Source organism: Fragaria vesca, linkage group LG5 (genome assembly GCF_000184155.1).
Source record: "Fragaria vesca subsp. vesca linkage group LG5, FraVesHawaii_1.0, whole genome shotgun sequence".
Classification (NCBI taxonomy): domain Eukaryota; kingdom Viridiplantae; phylum Streptophyta; class Magnoliopsida; order Rosales; family Rosaceae; genus Fragaria; species Fragaria vesca.
In genome coordinates, this window is record NC_020495.1 from 17,345,338 (window position 1) to 17,360,764 (window position 15,427).

A 15,427-nucleotide genomic window follows, 5' to 3' on the forward strand; every position below is an offset into this window, starting at 1 on the left:
AAATACTTCTTTTTCAAATAAATTTAACGTAAAATGACATGGTAGTAGCACGTCTCATGTCAACACGGCAGTATCACGTCTCCCGTCGACATGACAGTAGCACGTCTCATGTCGACACGGCAGTAGCACGTCTCTCGTCGACACGGCAGTAGCACGTCTCTCGTCGACACGGCAGTAGCACGTCTCCGGTCGACACGACAGTAGCACGTCTCTCGTCGACACGGTAATAGCACCTTCTAATGGTAGTAGCACGTCTCTAGTTAACACGGCAGTAGCACGTCTCATGTCGCACGACAGTAGCACGTCTCCGGTCGACACTGCAGTAGCACGTCTCATGTCGACACGACAGTAGCACGTTTCTCGTCGACACGACACTAGCACGTCTCCAATCGACACGGCACTAGCACGTCTCATGTCGACATGACAGTAGCATGTCTCTCGTCGACACGGCAGTAGCATGTCTCTCGTCGACACGGCAGTAGCATATCTCTCGTCGACACGGCAGTAATACGTCCATTGTAGCAGTAGAATATGTAGTAAAGGGTAGTTTAGTAAAATATGTAGTGACATATGACATGTGGACATTAGTTTGTCTTAATTTGTTAATTTTTGTCCTTAAATATATAAGATAATATGTAAATGATGTATTTATAAACTGAAATTTGGTCAGTAACTAATATGTAGTTTACTGTAAATTTTTTATTGGTATGAGCTCTTGAATCCTTGTTTTTGACTAAATAGGCATTTTATATTTAGTGACGATATTATTTTATATTTTTATTTTATAATTCGTTTGATATTTTGTTGTAAAAAAGGGGTGATTAGTGTATAGAGAAGATCGAGAGAGAGTTGCAGGATCGCAATCATGGGACATCTCCTGACTCTCTTCCTCTTCTTCTCTCTTATCTGCCTCTCTCCCATCCTGGCCGACTCCGACTTCGAAGGCTTCGAAGACGCTGACGATGTCGACGAAGACTTGGAGTCGTCACTCCCTCTCACCGCCCAAACAGTCCTGACCTCCCAACCCGACCCGGATCCAACTCCTAAAGCTGGCAGCTTCGAGTATTGGGACGAAGACGAGTTCGAAGGTCTGCCCCAGGATCAGCCGCCAGTCGTAGCCACAGAAGAAAACGCTGATCCGAAACCCTCGAAGACTGAAGCCGCGCCCGAGGGTTCTTCCTCCTCCAGATCTTACACCGTGGAGATCGCCTGCGGAGGGTTCCTCATCGTCTTCGTCGTCAATTACTTCACCGGAAAGCGCGTGAACGAGAACATTGCCCTGGCCTGGGCTGCCAAATTCGCTACCAAGGACACTATTTTCGACAAGAACTTCAGTCTCTTAGGCGTTGGCGACGGCGACGACTCACCTCTGCTCTTGAAGGAAGGCCAGAACGTGTTCAAATTCTACGCCAGTGGCCGCAGGTGCTGCCAGGGCCTCTTGGCCACCATGGAGCTCAAGAGCCGCCACGATTTGATCTCCTCCATTTTCAATTTGGTGATCCCTACTAGTAGGGACGAGATTAGTTTCGAGGTTTATATGAATGATGATGCCATGGACCACGTCGTTTTTGCTGTGGCCAACAACAAGTCCGCCAAGGCAATGCACAAGGAGCTTCCCGACTTGCACAAGTTTGCCACTATTCTTTCCCCTCCTACTGCCAGGAAGTGGGTTGGCCATGACTTGGCCGTTATCTCCGAGTCCAAAGAGGTTGCTGCCGATCTAATCACTGAGGCTGTTCTTGATCAGGTAGTCTTAGTTTTTTCTTTTTCATTGTGTGTACATATTTATGCTGATATCTTAGGCTGCTCTTTTACACTCACACACCAGTCTAGCAATTAACTTTAACCATCCATCTTTGCATTATATATAAACAGAGACAAATTGCTTTCAATAGGAAAGCTCTTGATGCTTCTGACATTCATTTTCTTTTACATGGGATACAAAGAATGAAACACACATACGAAGCAGTAATTCTTTCCAGTTTTTCAATAATTTTGCTTCTTTCGGCCTTTATCTGTTTGGAACTACTGAATGAACCCTCCTTCGCGATTTCAAATCTCATCCATCTTTTAATAGACTTCCTTCTAAATTAGAAAGGAGGAATTCTTTCATATTCCCCAGCAATGTGCAAGTTTCTTATCTGAAGTAAAGATACTCCGTATGCCTGTTATTCATAGTGTGCGTCCGGTAGGTGCATGTTTTATTTTTGGATTAAATTCAGTTTACCCTCTTATAGTTTGGGGGTGACTTCATGTTAGTCCTCATATTGTTATTTTTCATCAAATTATTCCTTGATCTTTTCAATTTCTATCAGCCGTCCTCTTTTGGTCTTGCTCCGTCCAAAATAGACAACGTGGTTATACTAATTTACAGTTTTAACTTCAGACATAGAAATCATTCCCATCGCCTCTTTTCCTTAAATCCTCATCTGCTACAAAAACCATGGTCTTCTTCTTGAATCCTCATCTGCTCAAAAACCATGGCGTTCTCCAGCAGCTTGTAATTCCTATAACACAAAAGCAAACCAAAATTTTCGGCTATCATAACCCAACTGTAGAATCTCAAAACAAAGGATACCTACAACTCATTGACACCCAAAATTCAAATTCAATACCCATGAAACCCAGAAAAACCATATACCAAATTGAGACTAATTAATACCATAATGAAACAAGAATTGATAATAAGAGATAGAAACACGACTCACTCACTCAATATAGTAGTGATCGATCAGATGTCACTGGACAGAGAAATTTTAGGTCAATGAAAGAGTACATGTGGAATTTGTACAGGTCGGGTTTGCCGCCGTAGTACCTCTCCCACCCTAGCCTGGTGAGAGAGAAGGCAGAAAGAAGGATTCAGATTTCAGAGCTCGAGCCGGCGATCGACATGGTCACACCGTCACAACCGTCCTCGCCTCCCACCTCCGCCGCTCCGACTTGTTCTACCTCTTCTGGCTCCACCGCTTCACAACCAAAGTCGGTGTCCTGCTTAATATCGTCACCCACAATCTCATCTTCTAGGCCTGTTTGGAATTCCGGAAACCTGATACTGCTAAGGACAGGCTCATTAATAGGTTGAAGCTTTGGGGAACGGAGGAATTAAGTAGAAAAGACTGGGTCTTGGCTTGGGTTTGGGAGGTTGAAGCTTTTAGAAATAGAGGAAGAAGAAGAAAAAGAACTAAAAGTTTTTTTTTTTGCTTTATTTTCAGTTCTAAATTACCATTTTAGCCCTTGATATGAGCAAGTTAACATACAATTTAGATGGACCATTAGCAAAAGGGCACGGCAGACAGAGTTTGAATAGTTTATGGGTTAATTTGATGAAATTCAGAGTATATGGACTAACACGAAGTCGGGGGGGGGGGGGGGTGTGTAAATAGCAATAGAGTGCTGCTTTTAGCTTTCTATCTTTGTCATTTTCCTCTCTCTTTCTTTATTAACATATTTTAGATCACAAAGTCAATAACTGGAAAAATTCTAAATATGTCACCCCTGATTGCACTTCATTGAGTTGATCCCCTCTCTAAACATTGTTTTCCAACATCCAATTGTTTCGCTTAAACTCCAAAAATTTGAATCTGGATCTACATTGGAATACATGCCCTAATTATAATTAGTATTTAAATCGGGCCAGACAATAGTCTTTTCAGCCAGTTGCATTCTGACATAGTAGTCATGTAATAACCGATATATATTAGACCTACAATTTGCTCCGCTAACTTCATAGCTACATTAATTTAATTTGAGCATCTAAGTGATGCAGTGCTGAGAAAATACAATATCTGGTAAAAGTGAAATCATACCAACTGTTAAACAATTTTGCGTGCATTGTTCTGTAAACGGAAAGATTACAAGTTTTTTTTTTTTTTTTAATTAACTTAATGTTGGCGGAAGGAAATGAAAAAAATAACAATGGAGAGATTTAGGAATGGAAAAAGATGCAAAGTGTAACAGTTATGCGTAACATGTCAGTGTCTGTATCATAGGTAGGGATATTCCAACTTCTTTGCTGTTGGGAATATGTGTATTGATGGCTTTCTTGTGAATCATTTGGTTGGTAAGGAACAAATATAAATTTGAGGGTGTCGAGGAAAAAAGGGTTTGATGATTAGCTACGCAAGTGAGTTGCTACAGAATATTGGGATTGTTCCTAGTTTGCTATTTTTTTGTATTGGAGAGCTCTGTTTTTTGTTTTTTGTTTTGTTTTTTTGAGAACGATTGGAGAGCTGTGTTGTGCATATTTATATTGATGGCTGTCTTGTGAGTCATTTGGATGGTAAGGAACAAAAATATTAATTAGAGGGGGTGTTAAGGAGAATAGGGTTTGTTGGGATTGCTCCTAGCTTGCTATTTTTTCGTATTGGAGAGCTGTGTTGTCATCTGGTATGGTGGATGTGCCTTTTTCGTATTGGATTCAGTACTTCAGTTACTGCAGATTTTTAGGATTGTTCTTGTTTTGTCTTTTTTTTTTTTTTTGGGGTATTAAGCTATTGTTTCCTGGTTTAGTAGGATGTATTGCCTTTGTTTTGGTTGTTTGCTTGTTTGTGATTTGCTGTAGCTTTATTCAATTCATTATTCCTTGTTTGTCTATTCTGCCTTTGCCTTTATCACTCTGATCTTTAATAGCTGATAGATTTCATTTTATTTATTTATTTAGGTTGTGGTCTTGAAATCATATTTCTTTTAGGTCATTGGAAAATGTTCAATTCTTGGATCAAGCGCAGTACGCCAAAACTGTTGACTTGCAATCTCTAATAGAGGGGATCTGGGATTTTAGAACACATGACTAACGGCACTCAATTGATGGTATCTGCAGGTTTTTGGAGAGAAAGCTTTTCAGAAGTTTGGAAAGGGTTTCATGTATATGCATTTTTCAGATCAACATCCAGGGCCTACAAACAAGAAGATGCTATTGTTCAAGTTTGCACTACCTGATGCTAATAGCATGGCTGATATGACTCGTTTGGTGGCTTTGATACCTTACTATATTGATTTGATTGGTCGTTACAAGCTAAGCAGTCAGGTAGGCCAGCTACTTTTTTTAAACTTTTTGTCTGGATGGCAGGTAGGTCAGCTACTGTTTTTTAACTTTTTGTCTGGACGGGTCAGCTATAAGTAATTGTGGAGTCAAGGTAAAGAATTTTGATTTGGTCACTTTTATTTTTATTGTTTTTAATTAAATTCTGATATGTGCTAGTGTAGGCCCGATCCAAAACAGAAGCAACCAGATCAAAGGCTGCTCAAGAGGCTTACAAAGAACTCCAAAACGCTAGGCAAGAAGCTTTGCAAAGAAAGAAGGCAGAGAGGAAAAAGTTGATGGAGGAGACTGAGGCTAAGCTTAGTGCAGAGAGCATTCGCAAGAAGGAAGCAAAGGAGCGTGCTCGTCAAATGAAGAAGGCAATGCCTAAAATGAAAATGACCCGTGCTAGCTAATTGTTACAGTTAACTTGTTAGTGGTTCCTCTGCATTTTTTCTTTTCTTTTCAATATTCCTATGGTATTTCAGTTGGCCCTTGCTTGGTAAGTTTTGCTTCTGAATCTTTGCAAGTTGTAACCTAATTGTTTGAATTAGCTTCTCCAACATTTTCATATCAATAGTTTTGAATATACCAGAATTCTGTACTGTAGGCGTAAGAGTAAGTTTCTGGGAGCCACTTGTTTTGCTTCTTGTTGCATTGTTACGGTTTTGTTTCTTGTTCCCTTTTTGCTACGGTTTTGCTTGTTGCATTGTTGCTACTCCGTTCCACTAGAGGGTGATCTCGTTCCGTCTTTCAAATTCAGTTCCAAGCTACAGAGTTGGTCTGTTTAAAAAGCTTGAAAGCAATTATGTTTCTCAAATACTTTTTCCTCATTATTTGTACCGACCAAGTATTTGGTTTTGTCATAATTTTCCAACCAAGTTTGGCAATGGTTGCTGTATTAAAGTGAGAACTAGGCCTGATTCCTAGTCCCCCAGCACTTTAGGACAACAAGCCTGATTCCAGGCAATTGGAGAGCATTTAATCAGATCCCAAAAGAATTTCCTTGCTTCCTTATCAATGTATTGGTAAGTTTAGCAGGGCAGTATCTACAGCAGTGAGATTCAGAAATTAACATATTTAGCAAAAATTTTAAAATTTAGGTATCGATTTAACAATGTTGCTCTATTAATAATTGTTATTTATTATGTTTTAACAAATTGTTCAAAGGTGCTACTTCATCCGGCCAAAATATCATGATGCTAAGTTCCGACCCATGACGCTCCCTAGCAGCATCTTGTTCAGATGCTCTAGCCATATAACCTTCAAGGTTGGGTGAATCAGATACCATGACTGCAAAACATAGAGAATACATTACTTATCTCTACAACTTAAGACAGGTCCGAACGGCAAAGTCATGCAATTGGACAACAAAATTTAAACAATTTAATTTAATTTGACTATATACTATGCGGCCTGGCGCCGCCTGAAGAACAGTGCATTTCCGTCTGTTGGGCTTGGGCCTGCGTCTCTTTCTCTTCTAATTCTTTTTCTTGCTCGCGATCTCTCTCGAAACTCACCGAATCATCTCTAATTCTTTTTCTGTTGTGCTCTTTTCTGAAGTTTCGAGAGCATCAATTCTGATTACTTTCCAGAAAATCAAAGAGCCCAAGCCAAAAAGGAAAAGAGAGAAGCCGAAGCAAATGAGGATAGAGATCATTTTCTGCGGTCTTTTGGTGATTTTTTTTAATCGGTGAGTGTTTCTCTTGAATCTCGGTGTTGGGTTTTTGTTTGAATTCGTTTTTCTTGATATCGATTGCAGTGGTAGCGGGTTGTGATCGGTACGTTTTCCAGTCCAGTGCCCCTCAGTTTCTCCTTTCCACCATTTTCCAGGTACTCTTCCTCTCCCTGTAATCTGAGTTTTGTGCAAGTTGTTTTTGCTGATAATACGATTGCATGTGTTGTTGTCTTTCACTGATATTATCAAGAAAATCATCTATTTTTGTTTATAAATTCAAAGTTATGGAGTTTAATTTCTGCCATTTAGTATTAATTAATTTTTAAGTCTGCAAACATTGGTAATACTGAGAAAGCTACATCTCCCAATCTGACAGTTATACGCATGTCAAATGAGAATGTATATACAACGCCTGATCAGTGCCCACTTGCAATTTAGTTGTATTTCATGTACTTGCTCATAATTTATTTTGATCCTTATTTTGATTTGGAGGTTTAAGAAAGGGGGAGTTCGTAGGAAGTTGCACATTTTATTGTTGAGATTATAATGTTCAGTGGTTGAGATTATGAGATTATTTTTTCAGGTGGACAAATTTCATGTTCAGTGGTTGCTTAATTTTCTTTTAGTGTTGGATGCATTTCCGTGAAATTTTTTCTGACTTTCCTTATATATTCTTTGATTTCTTAGTTTATGGGTCAACCTCTTGAACTTGCTTTTTGGTGTTCTGGTTTTTGAACTAAAGAAGTTAGCTGAATTGGGCAAGAGTTTAAGGGAAGACTATCAAGAGCTTTCAATAGGTAGGTTTCTGTGTATAGACATGTTGTCTTAGAAAATGAATTGCCCTATTATGAACAATGCTGATAATTTTTTTGTTGCCCACTGGCGTGTCGGATTTTAGGTCTTTGCTAATTCAATTAATCTGCTGTCCTATGTCTTGGATATTCATTCAGTACATGTAATTATGTTTTCACTTGGCTTTAGGATGTCAAATTTCACTATATTTATTGATAATCAACAGGCAGAGTACCGAGAAAAAAGGCAGACTTAATCATGCCAGAAGATATACCTTGACCATTTTGAAGGTACAGCATATGATATGTTATCTTTTCTTTGCTGATATTGTGCATCATATTGGATTTAACTTTATTGTGCATCATATTGGATGTAAGTTTTGATTCTTTATGTCTTAAAAATATGTATCTTTCGGTGGCATGTGAGGAAAAAGGAAAGGTAAATAAGAAAAAACTAATTTTTCTGTTATCCTTTTAGACTTTATACCTGAATTTTTCCGTAGGTTGAATATTTAACCCCTTTATTCTAAGGTATCTGAGCCATTTGCAGGGTGGGGAAATGTCTTTTTGGATTTTATCGGATCGATATCAATTATGAAATTCTTCTGCTGTCTGAGGATTCTGAAATTTGTTTCAGGTACAATTATTGTAATAGTGAATAAGGAAGCCTTCAAGCTACAAAGTTTACTGCTCTGTAAGCATAACATTTCTTTGCTGCACTTTACTATACCAATGATGCAATTTACATGCATATGTTGCATGTATGCCTGTCATAGCCTACATGATGGAACAGCTACACATCAAATGAAGCTGACGGGTATGTGCTCATTGCAATTAGGACATTGATTTTTGTGTATAAGACCACATTAGTTGCAAGGACTATTTCTCATTCCTTTTTTTCATTTAATTGTTAATAGTCTCGAAAACGAACCAAATAGGCAAATATTACTGCATGTGGATGTTGTGTAGCAAAGTAAACATTACAGCAACTGCCTCAGGTGAACATAACTTCACCTGTCTAATTTCTGTTCCTATCCATGACTACCACCGACTGCCTTTTAAGCTTGCTAAGTCAACAATTTGAAATAATGATAACTGACATGGGGGTCATATGATGAAAGGGCCTATGAGTTTAGTCCCCTTCAAACTCCAATTCCTTTACTTTCCTTTACCTTCAGTTTGTTGTGTGCTGTGAATTTTGAGGTCAAGAAATCGCTTTGCTTTCAACAAATTTGCTGTTAAGTTTTACTTCTTCAAATACTTTTTTTTTAGGAAGTAAAATGAAGCTTCTCATATCTTTTTTGGTGAGTAGTAGTTTAAAAATGATGTTTCTCATACATGCATAGCTTCTCATCCATGCATATCAGACTTTGCTAAAAGTAGTAGTCTACATGTTATATGGTTGTCTGGTCTGTATGCATATTATTTAATACTTGGAGATCGGATTAGAGACTAGCTCTTGCAAGACAATAGTTGTGTTGCATTCTTTTTTTGAAATATCTATTAAAGTTGATATATGATTCTCTTTTTTTAATTATGTCAGTTTCTAAGGCATAACTGAGCGATGCTGAAGCATATTTCCGTCATGCAAAAACAAAGGTATGCTGCTACTCTATTGATATAAGTTGTTGTTTGTCACTCTATCTAAATGTACTGAGGCATAGTATGATGTTTTCAGATAATGATGAAAAGGGTTGGATGCATTAAACCAGAGCCATGGAAATGATTTGAATGGATCCCTGCAAGTATGCTATCAAGTATTTGAATGGTTTGGTTGGATTCTGTGTTTGATGCTGGATATTTTCCTGGTTTTGTAGATCGTGGTCAAGGTTTGTTGATCAGGTTAGGCGACCCTTTTTGGTTTAATGAAGGATGTTTTTTAAAAAGAAAAATTTAATGGTAGTTTGGATTTACAATTCAAGACCCATGCAATTGTGTTTCTTCTCAGGTTTACAATTCAAGACCCATGAGCTTTTCAAGAAATCAGTCACAAGGTATCTTCAAGGATTAGTAATGTTTAAGCCATTTTGAATCATGATATTGCACTTCAGTTTTTTATTTGTAGTGAAATTTGTGGATGCCTCTTTTCTCTGTTATTTGAAATTATATGAATTGGTTGGATCAATGGTCATATCACAGTTGTGCCATTCATATACTGATACTTACAAGTGACATCGAACTCATGATTTGTATTATGCTCAGGTAGTCTGACCTTCATGAACTAAATATGCACAAATTGAATTGACAGTAAATTGAGTGTAATGAAAATTTTGCATAGGATGATTTTGCACGCTCTGGGCATCTTTTTAAATGACAAATATTACAGCTGCTTTTGTATTTCTTGCTGACTTTTGATCGAGCACTTACTAATTGAAATGACATAGTATTGAACCAATCAAAACAACTATTTGAAGGAAAAAAGATAACTTAAGGGATGTGACTCAGGCTTAGTTTCAATTCCTTCAGTCCCTTTATATATGAGGTTGTTTTTGAAAAATAGGGATAGACTAATAAATGACAGTCAAATCCCAGACATGCAAAGGCATCATGATCATGAGCTAAGCGCCTGAGCTTTAAGTTTATATTTATAACATGGGAGAGTATAACATATAGGCCTTTTGGCATGAAGATTTCTTTATTAATGTTAACTTTGGTTTCATTCTTCAACAGGTCACTAGAGTGTACAAGGAAAAAGAGCATGCTGAGATTGAACTTACTGTGAGTTTACTGCTCTGAATAATGTATATCTGATCATGAAAATGCACCTCCATGAAAAAGTACTTAGGGTTAATTCATTGAAGACTATATTTGGTTTTTGTTGGTCAGGGCATACCGTCTAAAAAAGAAACAAACATCATATATCTAATTGAATCAGGTATTAATAAAATTTTTCTTTCCGATAACAAAAGGAAAAAGAACTGAAGCATGGACGGTAAAGGTTGAAACAACATTCGTTAAGGGAATTTAATGCACCCCCAATAAAACTAAAGCCAGTTGGAGAATTTTTAAGCAAGATTCAGGTTTATGGGCTTCCATTTATTCTGAAAAATATCTTAATGATTGCTCTATTATTGATCAAAATTACATTGCTCCTGCTGATTGTTCTTCTACTTGGAGGAGTATAGCTTATGGTGCTAAATTGATGAGAAGTAATTTATCTTGGCGCATTGGTGATGGCAAGATGGTCAAATTCTGGTCTGATACTTGGGTTTTGTCTGTGCCTCTTCTTCAGTTTGCTTTACCTCATGCTGTCATTAACTTGAGCTCTACTGTTTGTGATTTTTGGTGTGATACTGGGTGGAATATTGAAATGCTTTCTGATGTAGTTCCTCCTGAAGTTGTTAATCAAATTATCAGCTTCCCTACTGGTTTTGAAGATAGTGGTAATGATCAACTAATTTGGAAGGCTACTTCTAATGGAGTCTTTTCTGTCAAGTCTGCTTATATCTCTTCGTTTGATATGGCTGAGCCTCAACATCATTATTGGAAAGTTGTTTGGAAGCTCAACTGCCTTCCTAAGTTAAAGACCTTTTTCTGGACTGTGCTTCACAAAAAAATCCTTACTAATGTTCAGAGAGTTAGAAGAAGATTTACTACCTCTGCAGTTTGTCCCATTTGCAACTCTGCTGATGAGAGCTTACATTCAGAGACTGTTACAGGTCTAAAGAGGTTTGGAAATCTATTTGCCCCTCTTCTCATATTTCTAACTCGTTTATCTTGGGCTGGGATAATCTGGATTTCTGCTCAATTGTTTTGTCAATCCAAGGTCAAGAATGGTATCAAATGGTGCAACCTCTTTGTCTTTGTGTGCTGGTTCTTATGGAAATGGAGAAATAAAATTGTCTTTGATTCTAGTTTTGTTATGCCTGGAGATCCTGCTTTAGTCATTTGGAACTATGTTGAGGAATGGACTAGTGCTCAGTCTAATCCAAGCAGTAGCAATATGTTCAATGTCACTTATCTTTCTTGGTTAAGACCTCCTGCAAATTGTTTGAAGTTGAACATTGATGGTACTAGAAGTTCCTCTTCTGGAAAAATTGGGGCTGGTGGGGTGCTGAGAGATCATGCTGGTAATTGGATCTTTGGTTGTCAGATTAATTTGGGGGTTGGTGAGGTTTTATATGCTGAAGCTTGGGGTTTGCTTTTTGGCCTGAAGCTGGTTGCTAAATTTTATTGTTCTGATCTGGAGGTTGAGTCTGACTCTGCAGTTTTAGTGCAGCTTATGCAGAAGAGGAGCTTTGAGTTGCACCCTCTTGGGTCTCTTCTCTCTGCTTGTTCTTCTTTTATGTCCAAAATGCCGAATGTTAAGCTCTCTCATATTTTCAGAGAATGCAATATGGTGGCTGACTCCCTTGCTAAATGCAGCATCACTCATGATCTTGGTCTTGTCACTTTCAACAGCCCTCCTGTGCATGCTGTCCAGGCCTACCTTGATGATCTTGATGGTGTAGTTAGAGCTAGAAGGACTGGAGTCTGTTCCAGTTCTTAGTCTTTTCTGTTTTTGTGTTTGGGTCTTTTAGGCCCCTCTTGTAAACAAAAAAAAAAAAGGGTTGAAACAACATTCGTTAAGGGAATTTAATGCACCCCCAATAAAACTGAAGCATAAGATGCATTGTGTTCTCACTCTAAACATATAAAAAATGACAATTTCACTAAAGAAGAAGAAATTTCAGAAAGAAAGATTAAAACGGTAGCCAACAATTTTTCTCAAACTCAACAATTTTTCACAACTTTATTTTGTTATAAGAGAATTAGATTTATTGTTTATTTGTGATTTTGATGGTAGTTTTCCTTTATTTTCAGTTCCTGCTTGAAAACAAAGAACTTGGTTCTGCTGTTTCTGTAGATTTCTTGAAGTTTTGAACAAGCTGAGGTTCATAGTTATGTGCTACTTCTGCATTCAAGAAGCTTATTCATTAAGGTACTACACTATCTCTTATTGCTCTTTAAAAAGCCTTCATTATCCTCTCAATTATCCAAAAGTGTATCCAATAACCTGTGTCCATTGGTTTTGACTTGGTTGTATCTATAATTTAAACTATGTTTCTTGCAAAGCATACTATTAGATCTTTTGTATTGCATCTGTATCTAACACAAATCATGTATATTCAGGATACAGATGCGTCATTTGTCTCAACAGCTCAACTTTATACTACATATACATAGTCAACGATGTACTACATTAATATACTCATCTTCGTAGAACAATGAGCTTAATCAAATATCTGAACTGATTCTATATTACTAGAACAATTAGCTTAATCAAATCTCTGAACTGATTCTTACTGAGATGAAAGAAAAAATTGAAAGCATTTGTATTCTTCTGGTGTACAGAGGTTATATCCATATATACGAAATCTATGCTCTCATGGCCAGAAAAAGAGCAGTATAGTTGTTACAGCTGTAAGTTTGTATTGTGAATATACGTTGTGAAAAGTTAATAAATTTAAGCAGTATCTTTACTGAAGTAGCACAGTTTTCTATTTTGTTTTCATGTGTTGCTCACTCTAAATGTGATACATATTCGAGAAACGAGTTAGAGTTTGTGCTTTTCTACAAGCCGTGTCCCAGTTCCTAAACTCCTTAATGAAAGAACTCCATATACATACACACATATGGATATATATCTACCATCACAGTAGCTCGCTAAAGGAACTCAGGAAATATGTATAGCATTGTTGAACTTCTTAGTTTCAATAATGCTGATTGCTGGATTTGGTTGTTTGATGATTAGGATGTTCCACGTATGTACTTTTAAAACATGCTCATGCTAATTTTGATGTAAGGCTAATGTCGTCACATTTTTGGGCTTTTATATAGTAGAAAAGCTAGCTTTGTGATTCATCTGTTATTCATTGCTGTTTAGTTCTTAAGAAGTAGTAAATTGGTTTTACTTTTGATATTGATTGAGATTTTATTGATTTGTAGCCAATGACAGAAATGAGTGTAGAGGCACCTTCTCAGCTTAAAAAGGCTGAGGGCTGTGTGGTAAGTGATTCTGAACTTATGCATTACCAATTGTATAGCTCAATTGGCTTACAAGTTTGAGTTGCAAATAGAATGTCGGAAGTTTGAGTTTGGTCTTTTCTGATTTATTAATGTGATGAACTGCGATTAATGATCTCTTATGCTAAATTATCTTCTGGTGATTGTGCAGTCGGGAGTAGTTGAGGTTCACGATGTATGTTAAAGAAACATATCGGCTTGCTGTTGTTACAGTTGTAGTTAGCCAAATGGTATGCAAATTGTATATATTGCCTCTGATTGCTGTGGCTAGGTCTGCTGACTGTTGTTGAATATTTTTGGCATATATGAATGTTTCCAGGTGCTTTTTCACTCTACAGAAGTTCAAGGGAAGTGCACTTCACATCCGTTCAAATTTAGTGGCTCAGATTTGAAGGATTTATGTTTCATGGAAATTATGTGACATGTCTGATATTGACTAAAATTTCACTAACTGGTTTCTCTTTAAAATTAATTCAGTAGGATGATGATGAATATGCTTTGGGGGAAGAAAATGAAACTCCTTATGAATGATATAATGCCAAGTTGATAAGTTAATCAATGATCAGCTGATCAAACTCTTAATTCAATTCAGAATTCAGATCTTCATGCAAATGCTTTTGATTTTACAAATGCTATTGAATCAATACTGTATTATACTCTGCATAGTGCATAGACCTTGACTCCCTGGTTGAATACTTGAATTAACTTGAACCAATTCAGTATCATTACACAGCAGGCAGGATAACCCGCTGCAGAGCGCGGGAATAATGCCTAGTCAATACAAAGGACACATGATCTTTGAAAATAATAATTTCATTCATCAATAAACGATTACATTTTCGCTGGAAAAGCAAAATATCTTGCTGTACGATTGCTAGCATCTGAATTAGCCAAGCTAATCTCTATGAATTTATCAAAACAGCGACTAAAACCCACTCCCGAGCGCGCGTTCGGACCCAAGCAGTGGTACATATTGGACTCCTTGTGTCCTACCACCATAAGCCTCGAAGGCTCGCTGCTGTAATATCTCCGGATAATTAGACCTGCTGCAAATGCGACAAGCTGCAGCGCAAACATATCGAGGCGTTGGAATTGGAGGCATCAAGCTTAACTCTAAATTCACTCTCAACGGAGGAATACAGTTATCAGTTAAGATGCTGGGGGACTCTCTCCAATTTTACTAATCAAGTCTAAAGTAACTCGACATATCTGCAGATTTCAAAATTTTCAATAAAACAAGAAAAGACAAAGCCTTTCATTTAACACTTGAAAACAATGATATACGGATGTAGCCTGGGAATGTATATAGCATTGCTCGACGCATTACAATAAAAACGGCCCTACTCTAAGGCAATTGGGCGTCAGCTCGACCACTCGGTCTAACCCAAAGTCGCCATTGGTAAAAAACCGCCTTCCCGGCTGACCAGGCCGAGCTCCAATTGCTTGAGCAACTTCGTTTCGCGCGCTCCCCCACCTCGGCCTGGACCTTCAGGTCGGCGGGAAACAAGCCTAGCGGAATTCAGGGATAGATCGGGAACATGAAAACTGAATCCGGGCGGACACAAACGAAGATCAAAAACCAATTCCTAGCGGAATCGGCCACTCTCGGACATCTCTGCCAAAAAAGAGAGAGAGAGAGAGAGAGAGAGAGAGAGAGAGAGAGAGGAGGAAGAGCGACACGTCGTTAAAACAAAAAACGACACAATATGACTTTTCGAGTTCCCGCCACAAGAGCACGATGAACATAGATGAACATTCATCATAATTCCAGATTCTGATTTCCAAAAAAGCAGAACAGGGCAGAAGCAAATCGGATACCAATCTACTCGATTTCATTATAGATCAAAGCCTATTCACTTTGATTGAGAGATCATCAAAGGTAAACGACACAAATCTATGCTAATAGATGAATCAGAACAGATAATTCAGAGA

The 15,427-nt window shown here is 37.9% G+C and overlaps 2 protein-coding genes across 2 annotated transcripts; both read left to right on the forward strand.

The window, feature by feature from the left end:
- Positions 1-812: 812 nt before the first annotated feature.
- LOC101303905 (uncharacterized protein At5g49945-like) lies at positions 813-5,666 on the forward strand. The gene is made up of 3 exons (XM_004299948.1): positions 813-1,747; positions 4,820-5,026; positions 5,206-5,666. Exons 1-3 carry the CDS (start codon positions 866-868, stop codon positions 5,434-5,436), a joined length of 1,320 nt encoding a protein of 439 aa, XP_004299996.1. The 5' UTR covers positions 813-865; the 3' UTR covers positions 5,437-5,666.
- Positions 5,667-6,669: 1,003 nt separating this feature from the next.
- LOC101304189 (putative ribonuclease H protein At1g65750-like) lies at positions 6,670-12,143 on the forward strand. Its single transcript, XM_004299949.1, has 10 exons — positions 6,670-6,696; positions 6,783-6,853; positions 7,441-7,495; positions 7,717-7,780; positions 8,127-8,306; positions 9,033-9,088; positions 9,168-9,331; positions 9,438-9,483; positions 10,160-10,207; positions 10,615-12,143. Exon 10 carries the CDS (start codon positions 10,632-10,634, stop codon positions 11,976-11,978), a length of 1,347 nt encoding a protein of 448 aa, XP_004299997.1. The 5' UTR covers positions 6,670-6,696; positions 6,783-6,853; positions 7,441-7,495; positions 7,717-7,780; positions 8,127-8,306; positions 9,033-9,088; positions 9,168-9,331; positions 9,438-9,483; positions 10,160-10,207; positions 10,615-10,631; the 3' UTR covers positions 11,979-12,143.
- The last annotated feature ends 3,284 nt before the right edge of the window (positions 12,144-15,427 follow it).

Bases quoted from the DNA above. Each gene is read 5' to 3' on its own strand.
- LOC101303905 (XM_004299948.1), top strand. From the start codon at position 866: ATGGGACATCTCCTGACTCTCTTCCTCTTCTTCTCTCTTATCTGCCTC. The intron at 1,748-4,819 runs GTAGTCTTAGTT...TGGTATCTGCAG, and splicing joins CTGAGGCTGTTCTTGATCAG to GTTTTTGGAGAGAAAGCTTT. The intron at 5,027-5,205 runs GTAGGCCAGCTA...GTGCTAGTGTAG, and splicing joins GTTACAAGCTAAGCAGTCAG to GCCCGATCCAAAACAGAAGC.
- LOC101304189 (XM_004299949.1), top strand. From the start codon at position 10,632: ATGAGAAGTAATTTATCTTGGCGCATTGGTGATGGCAAGATGGTCAAA.